At 41.7% G+C, this 17,687-nt stretch overlaps 1 protein-coding gene across 2 annotated transcripts in view; it reads right to left on the bottom strand.

The window, feature by feature from the left end:
* Positions 1-1,624: 1,624 nt before the first annotated feature.
* LOC311046053 (transferrin receptor protein 1-like) overlaps positions 1,625-17,687 on the bottom strand; it is a 28,240-nt gene continuing 12,177 nt past the window's right edge. The window contains exons 1-17 of one of the 2 annotated variants that reach the window (XM_084058158.1): positions 17,132-17,235; positions 16,147-16,384; positions 14,891-15,077; positions 13,242-13,467; positions 11,199-11,321; positions 10,927-11,022; positions 10,620-10,759; positions 10,252-10,403; positions 9,592-9,711; positions 9,115-9,200; positions 8,774-8,837; positions 8,323-8,390; positions 8,124-8,194; positions 7,756-7,846; positions 7,402-7,623; positions 7,078-7,230; positions 1,625-6,606 (exon numbers count right to left, since the gene is read on the bottom strand). In XM_084058158.1, the coding sequence (XP_083914284.1) occupies positions 6,367-6,606; positions 7,078-7,230; positions 7,402-7,623; positions 7,756-7,846; positions 8,124-8,194; positions 8,323-8,390; positions 8,774-8,837; positions 9,115-9,200; positions 9,592-9,711; positions 10,252-10,403; positions 10,620-10,759; positions 10,927-11,022; positions 11,199-11,321; positions 13,242-13,467; positions 14,891-15,077; positions 16,147-16,336 (2,229 nt within the window). In that variant the 5' untranslated portion in view covers positions 16,337-16,384; positions 17,132-17,235 and the 3' untranslated portion in view covers positions 1,625-6,366. Of the gene's footprint in view, positions 6,607-7,077; positions 7,231-7,401; positions 7,624-7,755; positions 7,847-8,123; positions 8,195-8,322; positions 8,391-8,773; positions 8,838-9,114; positions 9,201-9,591; positions 9,712-10,251; positions 10,404-10,619; positions 10,760-10,926; positions 11,023-11,198; positions 11,322-13,241; positions 13,468-14,890; positions 15,078-16,146; positions 16,385-17,131; positions 17,236-17,687 lie in introns of those variants that run through there. The other variant, XM_084058157.1, reaches the window with a different exon arrangement.

Here is a 17,687-nt window from a genome sequence, read left to right as displayed (position 1 = left end):
TGTCAACCCACTCTTAAAGAGACACGCACCACTTTTGTGTGCGTTTACATTGCAACAGTGTTTCCCAAACGTTTTCATTTCTGTTTGCCGCTGCCTTTGAAGTTAAGTAGCAAAAATATTTAATTATATTATGTATATATTATATAGACCCTTAACAGACGACGTCCCACTGGCTCCAAATGGAACCCATTCTATCAGGCCTCACTAGTAAACAAACAGGTGTACAGCAGATACATGCCCCACAGCACACACTACAGTAATTATCCCATTCCCTCCCAATAACAACGACTATTCCAATACTTTTACTTCTACTCCGCTACAAATATTGCTTTTACTCCATTACAATTATTTGACAACTTTAGTTATAGTTACTTTGCTGATTTAGATTATTATCACAAAACATACATTGACCACTTCAGCCCTACACATTTCGGCCATTTGAAAATAGCCATTCTACGTAGATCTGCTATTTTCAAAAGATTTGTTTATACATGTTGAACTTGTGAAATGGGAAATGTGAATCCACACAATGAGTACTTAAAGTTTTGGTAAAGTTTGATGCCAATACTTTTGTACTTTTACTTAAATACTTTTGTACTAAAAATGTGAGTACTTTTTCCATCATTCACTACTACTACCTTATGCAAACTAAGGGTAGATAATTGCAAGTCAAGGTCCTTTCATTAAGGTGTGCTGCGCCACCTTGTGGCTTAACACTGTCATTACATCACTGTTGGACATGTGAGGTTTCCACCCGACAGAGACGATATGTTTTATTACTTATTTTCTTTTTCATAGAATTGACCACACAAATGTACCGGTGTGTTTCATTGCATGGCGTTATCTTATCTTCCAAAAACACTGTTGCCCAAATTTGTTTGGCGGTTGGTTGGTGGTTGCTTTATGGGCACTTATTGTTTTGGACAGACTGAAATCCGTTCTTCTGTTAAATCTTATTTCAATGTTCCTGCGGTTCACTGTATTTTTGTAATAGATGTGACAGCTTTTATTCTTTTACACTGGGGTTTATATTTTGGTTCTTGCAGTTTGGGAACAGGGTCTTGATAACCAGCAAGTTCTATATCAGATGCTTTTCTCTGTTCAGTCTACATTGTGAGGAGAGGGCGGCTTCTCCCAACCCCTGGTGTTGATGTAATGACAAGATTAAACCACAAGATGGAGGAGTAAACCTTACATGTGTTTGCTTATTAAAGAGTCAAGGGGTCCTAATCAAAGTAAAGGCCACACAGCCATGCGGTTAAAAAGGCACATTAAAGTCTAGAAACCAAAAAAATACAAATTCATAAAATAAAGTTCAGGCAAGTTAAACAAATGACAATTACTTGGCAACATATCTCTTGATGTATTTTTGAAAGTAATTTTGTTATTGTACAACTGATAATTAAAAAAAGTGATTTTACCACTACTACTTTAATCTCAACTGTTCATCAGTACCTCTATTAAGGTCCGTCTGTGGCCTGATGGAGGCCCTTAAAAATTGGTTGATTTTGGTTAGTCATTTCATTTAATACATATTGCAGGGCCAGTCATGCCATGTGATACAAATATCCAAGTAGTTTAACTGTAAGCCTACAGTTACACTGTTAACTAGTGAAGACCTAAACATTTTTCATTCATTCTTTATTTTGGGAATACATTGAGGGGTGGACCCTCATTTTCAATTACAACAGGCAGATGGAGCAATACAGGCGATGACCTGGAGTAAAGGGGTTGAAGGGTGAAGGGATGAGGGGAAGGAGGGATGAATGAAAGGGTATAAAGAGGAGCAGATGACAGAAAGGGTATAAAGAGCAGCAGATGACAGGCTGAAGGAATGTTGGGTGAGGGTCCGATGAGCATGGGGGCAAGGGATAAGGGGAAGAGAGGTGTGGGCTTCCCCCTTGAATTATATTGTTCCAAATCCATTTAATTGAAGAACAGTGGTTCTCAATAACAAGGACCCCGTTTGGTGTGCCTTAGACCTCAGACCCCCAGTACAAATGGAACCAAACATTTGGCGTTAACTTACATACCTGTAATGGTCCATTTGGTTCCTATCAATCAATTAGCTGGGGACCCCCTGGAACCCATTCAAGGATCCCTGGGGGTCCCCAGACCCCACTTTGTGAACCACTGGTGTAGAATATAAAATAAAGAGAACACCACCGGTTATCTTGTATTGATTTAATGCAGCAAAAAAAAGGATAAGCACAACAGGTTCAGAAAAAGACAATTGCCTAGAACAACTTTCAAAACACAAACATAATATTCAACCATCCGTCAAAACCCACTGATTTCTCAGTGGGTTATGCCCGATTTGTACTAAATTGGATGCCAGTGATGTGCAGAAAATAGCCGATCTACAAGTTCACAATGCCTCGCGCTGCAACACATTGAGCTTGTAGATATGGCTATTTTTGCTATGCGACACCAGTACTTATAAATCCTTACAAAGCGACATTAACCACACACCTCTTTTACTGTTAACTAATTTGTCTCAGCAAAAGTCTTAATATTCCAGATTCTGAGTCTTGGAAGTGGTTTATAAACTTCTGGTCAGGAGGACCAGTGAATTCAAATAATGATAATTGAAGTCAAAATGTTACCAAATGCTTCAGGAAAATACTATTTCTTAGTGGTATTACAAGGTAATTTAAATTAAATCAATTTGTCTGAACTCTGAACCAAGGCTTAAGAAAACAGCTGAGCGATTTTCCCCCCAGAGAAAAGAAAAATTACTGACAACAGAATGTTTTTTACATCTTAAATAATACAAGAGCAAACAAAAAAAAACTACAGTTTGAGCAGACAGACCGAGGGCCTTATTTTCTTACATTCATTAGGTTTCATTTAAAATGTCCTTCTGAGACATCAAATTCTCACAAATAGTATTTGTGCATATCTTCTCAAATATTGCGGGTTTTAAATGTAATCTGAAATGTAACCTCCAGGGGCAGACCTTCCTTTACCAAAACATTTTTTGGTTCTAGCAAAACAGCAGGCAGACAACTATGAAAAGCATCAGAAATAATATAGTCACTATAACTATATGATTTGAACATAAGTGTTGATCATCATATACATTACAAATGTACATCCTCCCAAGAACTCCAAAAATGATGCAGTTGAACAGAAAAGGCACAGGTAAAGCCCCTTTAACAAGAGAGTAGAACAAAAGAGAGCAGAAAAGGACTTTCATAATGAATAATCACACAATAAAAACCCTAAGAAATAAAAACCCATTTTTGTATTGATTGTAATAGATCATTTCTGCATTGACTGCAGTGGCCCTACATCTTTTTGTAACATCTTGCAAGAAAAGGGACATATTCCAAACCAAACACTCGGATCAGTTGACCAGTTTTTTTTAAATACGACTTAACCACCTAAACCCTATACTCAGGTGACTGGAGTCCCTCAGGGTTCTATACTAGGACCCCTCCTGTTTTTCCTCTACAAAAAATATCTTCGGTAATGAAAAACGGCCAATCTACAAGCTCTCTACGCGTCGTGTTAGATCAGCGATTTTCACAGATTGCTTGGCCCCCCGAATAGGGACGATATAGGGTTCAAGTGGTTATTAAGGAAATTAATTACAATGCCAACAGCATTTGATTTGAATTAAAGATGCCAAGCTCAGGCGGCAAGGTCAAGAAGAGCTCTACGGCTCCTTCACACCTAGCATTGGCACCGATCAGGAACACTTTGGCAATACACGGCTGTTGCCAACAGACAGTGGTGGAGGTTACATTTACTCAAGTACTGTACTTAACCCATTAAGACCTGAGGCCGATTCTACAAATGCCTTCTAAATCAGTAGTTCTCAAACTTTTTCGTAATTAAAAAATTATTCAAGATTTTTCAAAAACAGCAGATGTACAAGCTCGCAGTGCGGCACAAAGTGACGTGCTGTGAGCTTGTATATCTGCCATTTTTGAATAGCAAACGCTAAAATGGCACAGATTCTTTCCCGGTTTTAATGGGTCAAGCACAATTTTGAGGTACTTTTACGTTACCATTTCTCAATACTTCAACTCCTACTACATTTTGACGCCAATGCTTTTGTACTTTTACTCAGGTAAAATGTTGAAGTAACAACTCTCAAGAGTACATCTTCCACCACTGCCAACAGACGGGACAATGCCCAGACAGGAAGCGCTTGTGCTTCCGCCACACAGTGTTCAAACCCCCGTCACATCTCAGCTCGAGGGCAGAAGACGTAGTGGCCTGTTCCTGATCCAGGGCCTGAGGGCTTTTCACTACAGAACTTATTGTTAAAAAAAAACAAAGAACAAATAACATGACAATGAAATGTCACAGAAAGAAGGCTTGTGAAGATGCGGACAACAGGCGCTGTTGTATGCTAAAGTTAACGGTATGTATATACACATACATTATGAGAAACACTGTTCCCGATAATGAAAACATCCACCCTCTACAGTCAAATATGGAGGGCACTGCCTCCGATACGGACACACGCTGGTAGGCAAAAACTACCGTCTTCTTCATCACATTATGGAAGACACTGCTCCCGATAATGTTTACAGGAAGCGCACGTGCCGTGCACCAAGAGACCAGTACTGAAGACACACTGAAGACGCCAAAAGTGTTCACGTAAAGAGGCAGCGTAGTGTAGAAATATGTGCTTCTCTCAGATCAGTCCCATTATCTAACAGCTTAGATGAACGTGGGAGGACCTGGCCGCTGATAAGTGTGTCCAGCACTGGCTGTCGGTCGGCACGTACGCTTCGGTTAGCAGATGCTGCTTTTGTCATTTCGACAGTATAACTGTCATAATTATGGAAGGCACTGCTCCCGATAATTATAGGTTTTCTTTAAAAAAGGCGTTAAAAAATACCATTTATAGTGATCCCTGTCACTGATAAATAAATAAACTAATAAATAGACGTACGTTTTTTTTTTTTTCTTTTTTCATTCGTTTCAGTGCCACGTGGTAAAGACCTTCCTCCGCACACCCCCGTTTTTTTTCCAGAGGCTGGAAGAGGTTTGTTCTCGTTGTCAGCAGGTTGGCTGTCGCAGTCGGCTCGGCAAGATAAATCACGGTCGGTGCGGGATGAACGAGCGCCACCTACTGTACGGTGTGAGTCGGTCAGTGTCTGTTCTTGCGTTAAGAGATCAATTGAGCACCGTCGGGAGACTTTACATAGTAGTACTAAGTAACAGCAGATTGTCTCATTTGAGGGTACTTTGCAGGCATACTCTGTCAATAACACTACCTCAGAATGCGTTTCAGTCCCCTTAACAATGTCAGAATCTCTTGACAATGCCTCTAGCAGCAATTTCCAGCACAAATAACACAATTCCAGCCGCCAGTATGAACCCACCCAGGTTTCAATCCAATTTGAGGCTTCAGCAGTGGAAGTAACAGCTGCAACTGCTTAAGAGATTATGATGAAAAAGCATCCATTTCACTACATTCAGCACTTTCTTCTTGGTGTGTAACACCAAACAAAGTAGTGCTGCCAGGTAATTTGGCCATGTGTAAGGTTGTTGTTACTAGCACCAAAGTATGTGAGGTGTGATATTGAATACCATATGTAAAAATTGTAAGACACTGCAAAGTGCGCAAATGTACTGGCCTTTTGATAACATATATATTTCCATCCTTTTGTGTTTTTTTTGGAATGAACGTTAGACCTTAAACAAGTCACGAATGTCTTACTTATTGGCGCTCGACTTGCATTATCTTGATTTATTTTGTTATTATTATTTTAAATTCCTGAAAGTTCCCTATACCTGCAGTTTGTCATGGTCAACGTGACTTAGTGTGTTTTTCAAACTGACTGTTGTATTAGGTCAGCTAAACCATGGGACAGGCAGAATCAGGGTGGTGAAATTCACTCCAAAGTGCGCAAATGTACTGGCCTTTAGATAACAATCCCCCAAACAATTGAGCTAGCTTTTGTCTTGAAAAGGCAGCTGAACTGCTTTCTGCAGAATTTCAGAGAAGGGTGCTTCGTAGTACATTACAGTGGAGTGTATATAAGAGAGGGGCGATAACTGTAACATTAACATTTTTTGTAACATCTAATCTATTTTTGGAACACTGCGACTAATTAATTTATTAATTTCTTTTTAAGTTACCAAAAGTTCCCTACACCTGCAGTTCATTATTGTCATCAACGTGGCTTACTGACAGTAGTTGTGTTGTTAGGTGGGCCAAACCATGGACGAGGCAGAATTAACAAGCCAAATTTATACTTTGGTTGCGCACCGGCGTCACGCAGCGAAATGAGCCGATCTACAAGCTCACAACGCATCAAATCACGATGCGTTGTGAGATTCTAGATGCGCTATTTTCTGTGCGTGACAAACCGGCGCGCAACCAATTGTAACAGGCCCTTTTTAGACTTCGTTATCCAGAGACCAGATGTCCCCTGCCAGTGCATTGGCACATCCCTGAATGGTCCAAGTGGCCAGGGCAAACTGCTCGCGGAACAGGTTGGCGTCGGCCGTGTTGTCGAGCTTGAGGACTTCCAGGTGGTCCAACAGACCCTTCAGTGTGTGGGGGCCCGAGCCAATCAGGATGTGGCGGAACGGACTGCTTGTGGGAGACACGTATGGCGACAGCAAGCTCTTCTCCACCTATGGGAACGGAGAGGAACCTTTGAGTGGATAAAGACACATACCACCTACTGTATACATACACACACACCATCACTTGTCCTGCTAGAAGCAAGGCATCTGAATCTAGCATTTCACTCTATGATCACCGTTTGAGGAGTCATTTGATTAGGATTCAAATACATGCAGGTTATTGACAATTATTACACTCTTTCAAATCTCGATTCCGTCAAGCAGAGACCTCCAAATGTTTTACTTTTAGTTTTTTTGTAAATTAATGCCCTACTTTATCATACTACAACGTCACACAAAAGCATAAGAAAATAGCAGATCGACAAGCTCTAAACAATCCTGAAAAGTAACAGTTTTGGACATACATGTAATGAGGTTTCCACCAGACAGAGATGATTCTAATCCACAGGATAAATAGCATCATGTCAGACCATTTCATAATAGGACTCAAAAGTGAAATCATAATTTCTTCTTTCTTACCCTCATGATACGGTCATTGATTATGCGGCACATCTCAATGTCCTCCAGGTCACTGTTGGTCAAGTCAGTTTGCAGGCTGCGAGAGGCACGGTTGTAGGATCCAGAGGCTGTGATCAGCCACTGCACCGTCAGGGCCTGGAGATCAGGCCGCATCTGGAAGCACAAAGGAACAGGAACAATGTAGTACTCATGGATTAAAGCAAAAATAAAATCTCAGAACCAAAACATTTTGTGCTTCAAGAGTGAAGACTATCTTGATGGTTGGTCTTGGCCCTTCCGGATGCAAGGAAACCAAAACCAACCAAGAACTGCACTGACTCTCACCCTCTGAACAGCCTTCACTTTGCGGTTGATGTCGAGCACCTTCGCGCGGATGATGTTCTCGTACTTCTGGACGCTCAGTTTCAGCAGGTGGTCGTGGACCAGCCTCAGAGCCATTTGGCCTGCAAACTGGGCCGCCGCCACGGTCATCCGAGGGGTCTGGCTGGAGGTAATGGAGTCCAGATTCTTACGGGTGTCCAGCATAGTGCCGAAGTACGGGTAGTCCTGCAAGGAAAAGTATAGGTATAGAGGTGTTTCAGGAACTACAGTAAACCAACTAGTTCATAACTAATCATCGCCGTCTTGTAAATGTAAAAAAAGAAAAGAAAAAGAGATTATTGAAATGGGTGAACATACCGAAGTGGAAGACAGTCGAAAGGAGGCAGAGGGAACGCCCGTGAAGGTGAGGAACGGGTAAGCAGGATCGTCCACTTGCAGAGGCTCTAGGCTGGAGGACATCAAACATGTGATTTTTTTTAAATCCACAAGTTCTATCTCCAAATAGAGAGGGGACATTGCAATGATCTCTTATGTCGATAAAGATGGCGGCAAATCTACAGTCCAATCCACATGACACTGATTTTAAACCTTTTATGCACTTTGTGTTCATTCCATTTTATTCTCTCTGCACAAACCAGGATTCCACCCCCTTTTACTTGTAACTGTGATGTAGCAATACAGTTTGATTGATTGACTAATTGATCCCCCCCCAAAGCCCAACTTACACATTAGCCTCCCAGTTGCCCTTGGCATGCTGTTCATGGAGGGTCACAGCAGGGTTATTGGGGGCCTTCACCTAAGAAAAGACCACATAAGACAGTCTGACATAAAATAACTTAAACTGCAACTTATATTAACAAAAATTGTCCTTAAGTACAGTACTTGAGTACATGTACTAAGTTACTCTTACACCACTGCTCTTACCTCTTTCAGAGTGCTCTCAATGAGGGCGTACATCATGGGACTGGCTGAGGCTTTGAATCCATTCTGACCTGGAGGAGGAAAAACACACATTTAAGACATTACCCCCAACGTTAGGTTTCTTTTGAGTATTGTTATTTTATATAGTCTTTGGAAACGTCTGGGACATGTTAGGCAAAGGCCTTTTGCATTTAACAAATTAATCAATGTGCGTTATGCAAAGTCGACAAGATGGGTCACATATTTCGACAGGTCACCAATGTTACTGTAACTCCACCATGCTGAAGGACAGAGGAGAAGGAGGCAAAAATGTGGCTATTAGAAACTGGGGCTCATGTGTATTGGAGGAGAATTAAAAACCAACAGTAGGGGTCAGCAGTGACGAGGAATTTACACATAAGGTCATTAAATTGGGGAGAAGAATCAAAAAAGGCAAAATGCCATACACACATACCTGTAACAACGCCATCCAGGTTGATGTATGAGAAGGCTTTCATGTTCAAAGAAGACAGATAACCCTAGACAAACAAAGAAATGGTTACAAAATAGAGAATACAAATCTAAACAAGGACAAACATCATTAAAGGGATATTCCACCACGCCTCAAGCCAAAATCAGGCTGATTCGGTGCGTCTCAGGAGCGGACAAGTAAGACTGAATAAAGAATTGGCACTGGAGCAACTCGGACGATTTGAGACTTGTTTTTTTTTTAGCTCAAATCGTCCGAGTTGCTCCAGGGCCCAAAAACATTAAAGTGAAATCTTTCATCTGCCGACGTGAATGTGCAGTTCTCACCTCCAACCACTCGGTGGCACCAATGTTCCCATATTCCCCGCCACTCCAGCTAGCAAACACAATGCTCCTCCTTGGCTTGAATCCATCTGTGTGGAGCGGTATGAATGCTATTACATTATCAATGCACAGCATATCCAGTGTCCAGGAAAGATTCATGTCTGCTTATTTCCTTTATGAGTCCCATTATCTGCTATATTAGCATTGTTTCCCTTTTTTTTTTTACAATTACACTTTATTGCAAAGTATGAATACCAATACATACCATCAAATTTACGTTGATACAATAATGCAGTGATGACATTAAAAGATTAACATCAGACTACTGACAAATTACATGAGTTTACAGAACTCCCTTGAAGTGCAACTGCAAAACCTAATATTACACAGACTATACTAACACCACAGCTTAGACCTTTCATTTGGTTTCATATTTTGGTGACAAAAAGCGCAGCTTCCAAATTGGCACGTGAGACTCACCTTTCTTCACCATTTCGGAGATGCAGCGTGCCAGTTCGACCAGGACACTGGTGCCCACGGTAGATTTGGCGAAGCCCGCACCCCACGCATCCCTCTGGGCACCGAGAACCACATAACGGTCTGAGGAGAAAGGAGGTCCAGTTGGCAGAGTGTGAACAACGTTGACAAAGGGTCATTGCGAGTCAGCTGTTAAATCTGTTTTCCAATCCTACAGTAATGGTGAAAATCAAATAATGTAAGAAAGAGGCAAAAATTGCAAAAATTGTCGATCTACAAGCTCAAGCGAGGCGTTGTGAGCTTGTAGATCTGCTATTTTAACAATATTTATCTGTGGAACAGAGTCAAACTAAATTGACAGGGTAAGTAAAGTAGTGATAGTGTTATCCTCTCTGTGCGTTATCTAGGTCTAGTGCCATTGCACTCCCAAAGGTACTACAATCCCACCGATTTCTGAATCCTTCCTTACGGAATAAAAAAACTATATAGTTCCCTACTGGTGTGGCTGCTCAATCGTTCGAGGATGTTTTAATCTAGCACTTATGTCTTTATTGTTTTCGTTTTCTCTTATTTAAGTTGGTTCCTTCCTTTCCTTATGTAAAGCGACTTTGGGTACTTAGAAAAGCGCTACATAAGTCTGAGCTATTACTATTATTATTGTACCTGGATCCACAAAGCCTTTGATCACGCCAAAGACATTGTTGATGTTCTTCTGGGTCAGTATGTTGTTCACTTCCACTGTAACCATGTCGTTCTCGTCCCCCAGTTTGCTTATGCCTCCCCACTCACTAGGTACAGCCTCACCGCCCAGTTGCCTTCAGGGTACACAATAGAATAGCATTACAATAAAGTCATCGCACAAGCATCACACAAGCATAAGCATTTTACTTAAGTAAAAATAGCAATACCACAAAATAAAGATAATCAGTTACAAGCCACACTGTCCAGTATGAAAAGGAAAGCAATACCCATTTAAACCCCAATAAACCTCAACGTAAAGTTTACATTTTAAGGGCAGTTTCAGGCCCTACCTCAGAATGTTGACAGCCATGGTGCCAGTGATGGTCTGGGCCAGGATCTCGGGCAGGCCCGATGACTTGAGAGGAGGGAACTGGGTGTGGTTGAAGGAGGGGAAACCAGGGGTGTAGGGATCCCCGGAACCCAAGTGGACCTGAGACAGAGAGAGAGGAAGGGCAGACAACTGATGAAAAAATGTAGCGATGAAGGGGTGGTCTTCTGGTTCAACTTGCAACAGTCCATGAAAAACGCCTCATCTCTCTCTCTCTCCACTATGCAAAGGAGCCATAATATTCAAAATCCAAATGTCTTTAAACTCACATGTCCATAGAGCTGTGTTTCTTGTCCAATGGGGTAGTCAGCAGGATCTGGGTAGATCAGCACAGCGGCGGCATTCATACTGGCAGCGTTCGCAACCTAGAAATGCAGTTTGACAGAGGAATTGAGAAAAAAAATTAAGGGCTAGAAAATGAAGAACAATTTTTTTCACTTCACTCAGGGATTTATACATTGTAGACACGGGGAAAAAGGAATGAATGCTCAACCTTTTTTTCATAATCAACAGCCCTCATCTATAACAACATACCACCCACCTTCTCAGCAAAGCTGATCTTGCCAGCTCTGACCAGGATAACTCTGCCAGTCATGTTGAGGTTCTTGTTCTTCAGAAGTCTGAAGTCACTGGTCTGCCCGTAATATGCGTAGAGGACAGCACCCTGGAACAAGACAAAGTCCTGGTGTTTAATGGACAATACTGGTGGTAAGGCATGTTTGTCCATTGACTAACCCTCATGTTATAATTTAAATTACTGTAGACCATACATTGCAGTCCATTCATTTTATTACAGTATGAAAATCAACTTGCAGAGACATGAAACATGATTGAGATAGATGTGGTTTTATGCGTTTTAAACTGCAGATTGATTTGAAGTCCTGTTGAAAATCCCTTTGCGAACAAAACTGAACTGCGCAATGATGTCTACTATTCAACACTAACTCAATTGATCAGTTAAATTATGTTATGTTCTAATGACTTTGGAGAACATAACGTGAAATCTAAAAAGGTATTAATGGACACGTGGTGTTTTTATGTACAATATATGACCGAAACTGTGAACAGACAATGATTTCATGTACTGAAGATGGTATGGTATATTCATTTAACACCAGTGCTTTCTCATTACAGGCTTTTATAAATTAGCTGAGCCCCTCCCCTAAGAAAAAACAAGTTTCTTCACATCTGGGACATTTTTGGGGTATTGTGATTGGTGTAGCTGAACTGTGTAGTTTGCTGTGATTGGTCTAGTTTTGTTGGGACACACACACTGTACATTCAGTTCAACTGCTCTAGATGACTTGGGTGCCACATCATGAAAATAAAAAGGACAGATGAATTGAACCAAGTCTGTGTGTGTGTGTGTGTGTGTGTGTGTGTGTGTGTGTGTGTGTGTGTGTGTGTGTGTGTGTGTGTGTGTGTGTGTGTGTGTGTGTGTGTGTGTGTGTCAACGAGGCATAACATCTATCAATGTTGTCAGTTACTTGGAACAGACATCCAACTTCCAAGTAACTCACAACATTGATGCATCATCATCATACATCAAATAAAAGCCTGTGTCTGTGTGTGTGTGTGTGTGTGGCAACGAGGCATAACATCTATCAACCAATCACTTGCATGCATGTACTGAAATGTACAGTATGGTTGCAAAGTGAGTGCATGCACCAAGAATTTCATCAGAAGCTGGAGACGTTAGACCACAGTTTCTATGGAAGAGAGGTGGTGTTGCTGTGGTTGTGGTTAGTCGACAATCAAGGATAAAAACACAACAAAGTCAGAGACGTACTTCTCATATAAAACCGAGAACACAGACATACGTAAATCTTTAGGTATGTCAGTGTTCGCCATGCAAGGTTTCAGCCCTATCTGACCTGGAGTGTGGGCCTGCATAAAACAGTGGTCTTCAAACTTTTTCACGTCAAGGCCCCCCCAAATGAATATGTAGTTGGCCGCGGACCCCCATCTGAAAATATCCCGTGCCAGGGATATTTTCACCCCATACAAGATTTGTGTGGTTAAAAAAATTACCAAAAAATATACAAAATATACAAAAAAAAATCAGTGGTGTAATAGTGATTTTTTTCCCGGTGGTACGGCGGTGGCGTGCACGCTTGTTTACCGTAATGCGGGTTAGTTAGGGCATGTACGGCACGGTACATGCGCGTGAAAAGATACTGGCCACACGCCGTGGTGTCCCGTCCAACGACCAAAACACCACTATACTGTACAGGCTCACAACGCGTCGCACCGTGACGGGCTGTGAGCTTGTTGATCTGCCATTTTCAAATAGCCAATGTATATAGGGTTAAAGTATTCAAACCGATTTTTAAGCTATATTAACCCATTAAGACCTGGAACGCATCTATGTCACTTTGGCTATTTTTGAAAAATCGTGAAAATTATTTTATAATATTTTTTTTTTAGGATTTAGAATTTTTTTAGACGCGGCCTCAGGTCTTAATGGGTTAACACATTTTGCCGGGAGCCCCCTGTAACCCCCTCAAGGAACTCCCCAGACCCCACTTTGAGCACCACTGCATCAAAGACACAGTATACATTCAGACAGACAAATAGATCATACCGTTGCTGTTCCAGCAGCGCTGTAGGACAGGAATCCGCTGAGACTATCATCCTTCCCTTTGAAAGACACCTTGTTGTAGGGCCGGGAGGCCGGGAGTTCTTGAATCTTCACAAAATGCTCATCGTTCCAGGGCTGCATGCCGTACTCTTTGAACCTCCTCATCACCTTGTTCCCCAGCGCCTCGTCGCCAAAAGAACCAGCCTGGTGGCTGTTACTGGCAAACTCACTGCAGTGGCGAGGAAACAACATGACACCAGAGACAGAACGTGGAGAGAGAGAGAGGGGGGCAGACAAGGAGTTAGCCATCTTGTTCAGAAATGAGCAAAAATATTCTATATGGAGTACCAAAGGCCTGATGTAAAAGCCACGCCTCGTGGGTCACAAATACATTCAACCATTCAAACATCCCATGGACTATTCTTGTTTTTTAGGGACAGGTCGATTTTTAAAGAAGGGTACCCCTGGAGAAAATGTATGTGCCCTGATCTAAAATGCCATGACCCCCCCTTTGACTAAAAAAAATCAATCAATCAAAATCAAATCAATGACCCTCCCCAAGTGATTAAAAAAAAAGATTAAACCTCCCCGCCTATAGGAGTGTCACGATATATTGTCCCACGATATAGCCTATCGTGGTATTAAAATGTGACGATAGGTATTGTCAAGATGTCATACTGTATCGTAATATCTTTTAAATTATTTTTCTTTTCTTTTCTTTTTTTTGCCGGTGAAAGTTATAGGAGTTCATACTGTATGGTGTATGATAAGAAATGTAAAGCTTATCATAATCACAGTAATTATTAATCATGTATTCCATCATACTCAAGATATTTTGGAGAGAAATGAAACAGACTCCAGTCACTTTCAGTTTATCGATGGTGGATACTGTTAATGTGCGTGACAACAGAAAGGAAATTCAACTCAAGGATGACAGTTTTACACATGCACACAGCATAGTGTGTATTTAAGGGAGGTTCTAGTACATCAAGGTAAATACAGGCTTTTATTTGGTGTATGATGACGCATCAATGTCATCAGTTACTTGGAAGTCGGACATCCGACTCCGAGTCAGACATCCGACTTCCAAGTAACTGACAACATTGATGCGTCATCATACATCAATACCTTGATGTACTACAAAAACACACTTAAAAGAGGATATCTCTGTGTTGGAAATTGGGATAATGCATCTCTCTAATATGCCTAACACCTGTTGAAGTGGTGCTTAATCGTTCAACCACCATCGTTAAGACGCGGAATAGATTTGACTGGGTCGTTCACACTTGCTGTGCGTTGATGGCTTGTTAACGACCATCATTGATTCTAAATAGACCAAGGTGTTACTAGATTTGAATCCTTTGTATCATTTGAAATAGAGAGGGGTCATTGAACACTGTTCTGCTGTACTAAAAATATATATAAAAAACTGACTACTTTATCAATTCAAAATTGCATGACCCTCCCTTGGATTCAAAGTAAAATTAGCTGACCCTCCCTTGTACTAAAATTAGAAAGGCATGACCCTCCCCTATTTTCCTCCAGGATTACAAAAAAAAAAGGTTCTGGTACTGCAAATTAAAAACGGTTGTTTAGCATTTGGATTGACTTCAACGCTTCACGGCACATTGCTTTAGGAGCTACATGGTCACCTGAAGGCAGCTTCAAAGTTGGATGGAGTGAGTTTATTGGCGAGAAGACTCTTGACGTCATCCCAATCCATGAGGGGGGCGGCGCCTGTCTCGTAGATAATCGGGGCGTCATCAAAGGACACCTGGGCCTCTGTACAGCTGGGAGCCAAGTCCTTCTTTCGATGACACAGGTAGCCAATCAAGTAGCCTGGGGGGTAGGTTGGAAGGTTGATCAGAAGTCGGCCTTTGTCACGGTCATTCCAAAATCGCTTGAGCGCAATTATTTGTGATCGTCGTATTTACTTTGCATAATTGTTTCCATTCATCTGTATTAATCTGTGGCAAAACAGCCGCTAAATGCAAAGCCCGTTTTGGCCATGGTATTATTTTATTTTGATTATTGGTACCAGTAATGATTCTTTGCATATTTCAATTATTTGTCATATCTGTCATATCCCTGTGCAATGTTGGCTTACAAAAGCTAAAATGAAAACATAAAAGGCAACATTGATTTATACGTTCCAATGTTCAATGTCAAAAACACAATTAACGTTAATCGCAACTAATTTGTACGACAATCACAATCACAATGACGGGTTCAGATGAAGACGAGGATCACAATGACACATAGAGAGAGACAAAAGGGAACAGATGGAGGACAGAAGGGCGGCATTCGATTACGTCCTAAACCTCAAAGTCAGCACTGGTATATTGTAATACAATACTGCTGACTGACAACATAAGGTCTCACGTTAATATCACCCCCAAGTCATTCCACTGCCACTTCGCTGTCCATTATATATCTCACAGGAGTCCATCACCAAGAGCCACAACCTTCCAGTGTAGCAAGGCTAAAAGCTTTGCAACACTGCAGGTCTGGCTCTGTTTGAACTTCCAGTGAATTAGCTCTCATTTCATGGAGATATAATTTTGTTGCCAAGCTATATTAGGCATTTTGCCAGAGGTTTAAGCCAGACGGGGGGCTCTGGTACATCCCTGCACCAAACCCTCATTTCGTCTCTATCGGGTGGAAACCTCATATGTCCAAAACTGTTACTTTTCTCGATTCAAATTCAAAAATAGCAAAAGTAGCAGGTCTATAAGCTCGGAACGCGTCGCAATGTTTTGAGCTTGTAGATCTGCTACTTTTGCTAAGTTTGTGTGACGCTTTAGAATGATGAAGGGCGTTAATTTACAAAAAAAACACAAAATATGGATATAAGACGAGGTTTCTGCCCGACAGCGACCATTCACACCTCTTCCTTCCCCTCTCTTACCGATGATGAATATGAGGAGGGTGGTGGCTGCCATGAAGCACATGTTCTTGGGCGTGCGGCCAGGCTTGCGGGCCACGTAGGGGCCGTTGGCGGCGGTGTGGTTGAGGTGGTCGCCCACGCCGTTGCCCCCCACCTCCTCGTCCATGTCTGAGGACAGCTTCATCTCCACCTGGCTGTTGTCGCCCTCCATGTTCTGGGTGAGGTTGAAGCGCGTGTAGGAGCGCGGCTCCCCGTTGAACTGTTGACATGAAACAAGGGCAGATGAAGCGATGAGAGGAGAGTTTTTTTTTATTTCAGTGTCTGCAGTCAGAGTATGTTTTAAGGCTCTGTTCAGACTGTGGGGCAAAACGATTTGTTTCTCAACTATGATCTTCAGGACCGACTAGTGTCCGCAATGGTATTTGTAAGTGATCAGATCGGATTTGAGTATTGAAACATTGTCTACTTATCTACAGTACATTGGTTGCTGTAGTAACGACGTGAACAATATAGATGAGTAACGCTCCGTTGAACGACTGTGCCACTAGCCGAAAATAGCAAATCTACAAGCTCAGCTCACAAATCGTTGCATCGATACGTGTACCAAGCTTATAGATCAGCTATTTTTGGTCTCCATTTGACAAGCAAATTTATTTTTTTAGTGTATGAATCCATTGTATAACAAAATGGGCTACTGCTCTAATTTTGCGCTCAAAAGTTTCTCACGTTAAAGTTTCTTAAGACCACCTGTGACCGACCACATGCGCATAGCCTACTTTAATTACATTCATTAATTAATTCATTGTGTGCCGTACATCTATCGACGTGGTGCCATTTGCTCATCTGCTTTAAATAAGTTCATTAATGTCGTCAACCAGTCAGCGTCCTACTCGACGTGTCTGGCATTAAGCCAGACACAAACAGGAAAAATAAGTACAGTAGCAAGATCGATTGATGGCACATTGTCTACAGGTTGTTGCGAAGTAAATAAAGCACTCGTACTCACAGAAGTATAAGCTGGTATTGAGTTCAAATAAACTGTCGTCGAGCTTTCTTTCTCCCCCGTATTCTTGTAACGTGTGCGTGAAATAACTCCACTGTGACTCGCGATCGAGCTGTGAGCAGCCTACTGTAGGCGCAGACGGATAGTCACTTTACAATTGTACCGCCCGCCCATCATCCGAATAAGTATTGACATCCTGCCTAGTATGTTACAACAACATTAGTGCGGCGCTCGGGTGGCACAGTGGTAAAGTTCCGGCCCCCACCACCACGGAGGTTGTGGTTTCGAATCCACCGTGGGGCATCCGGCTTTGCTGGGCGTCGCCGTATATACGAACAAAATCGGTCCGTAATATCCCAATTTAAAAACATAGCAGCTGCAGATCACTTGTTATCTCATCTACAATTTCAATAATGTTTAGGCCTACATTTGGGTTGAGTTGGCCATTTCCTAAATTGATTATGATTTAAAGCTTTAAGAGTCTGACTACGACGTAATGCTTTAATATAATTACTTAGTAAAGTCAGTGTTTCCCCTAGCCAGAAGCTGAAAGTGTGGG

Source organism: Gymnoscopelus microlampas, assembly GCF_963454915.1.
Source record: "Gymnoscopelus microlampas genome assembly, chromosome: 5".
NCBI lineage: Eukaryota > Metazoa > Chordata > Actinopteri > Myctophiformes > Myctophidae > Gymnoscopelus > Gymnoscopelus microlampas.
This window is presented reverse-complemented; position numbering and strand designations above follow the sequence as displayed.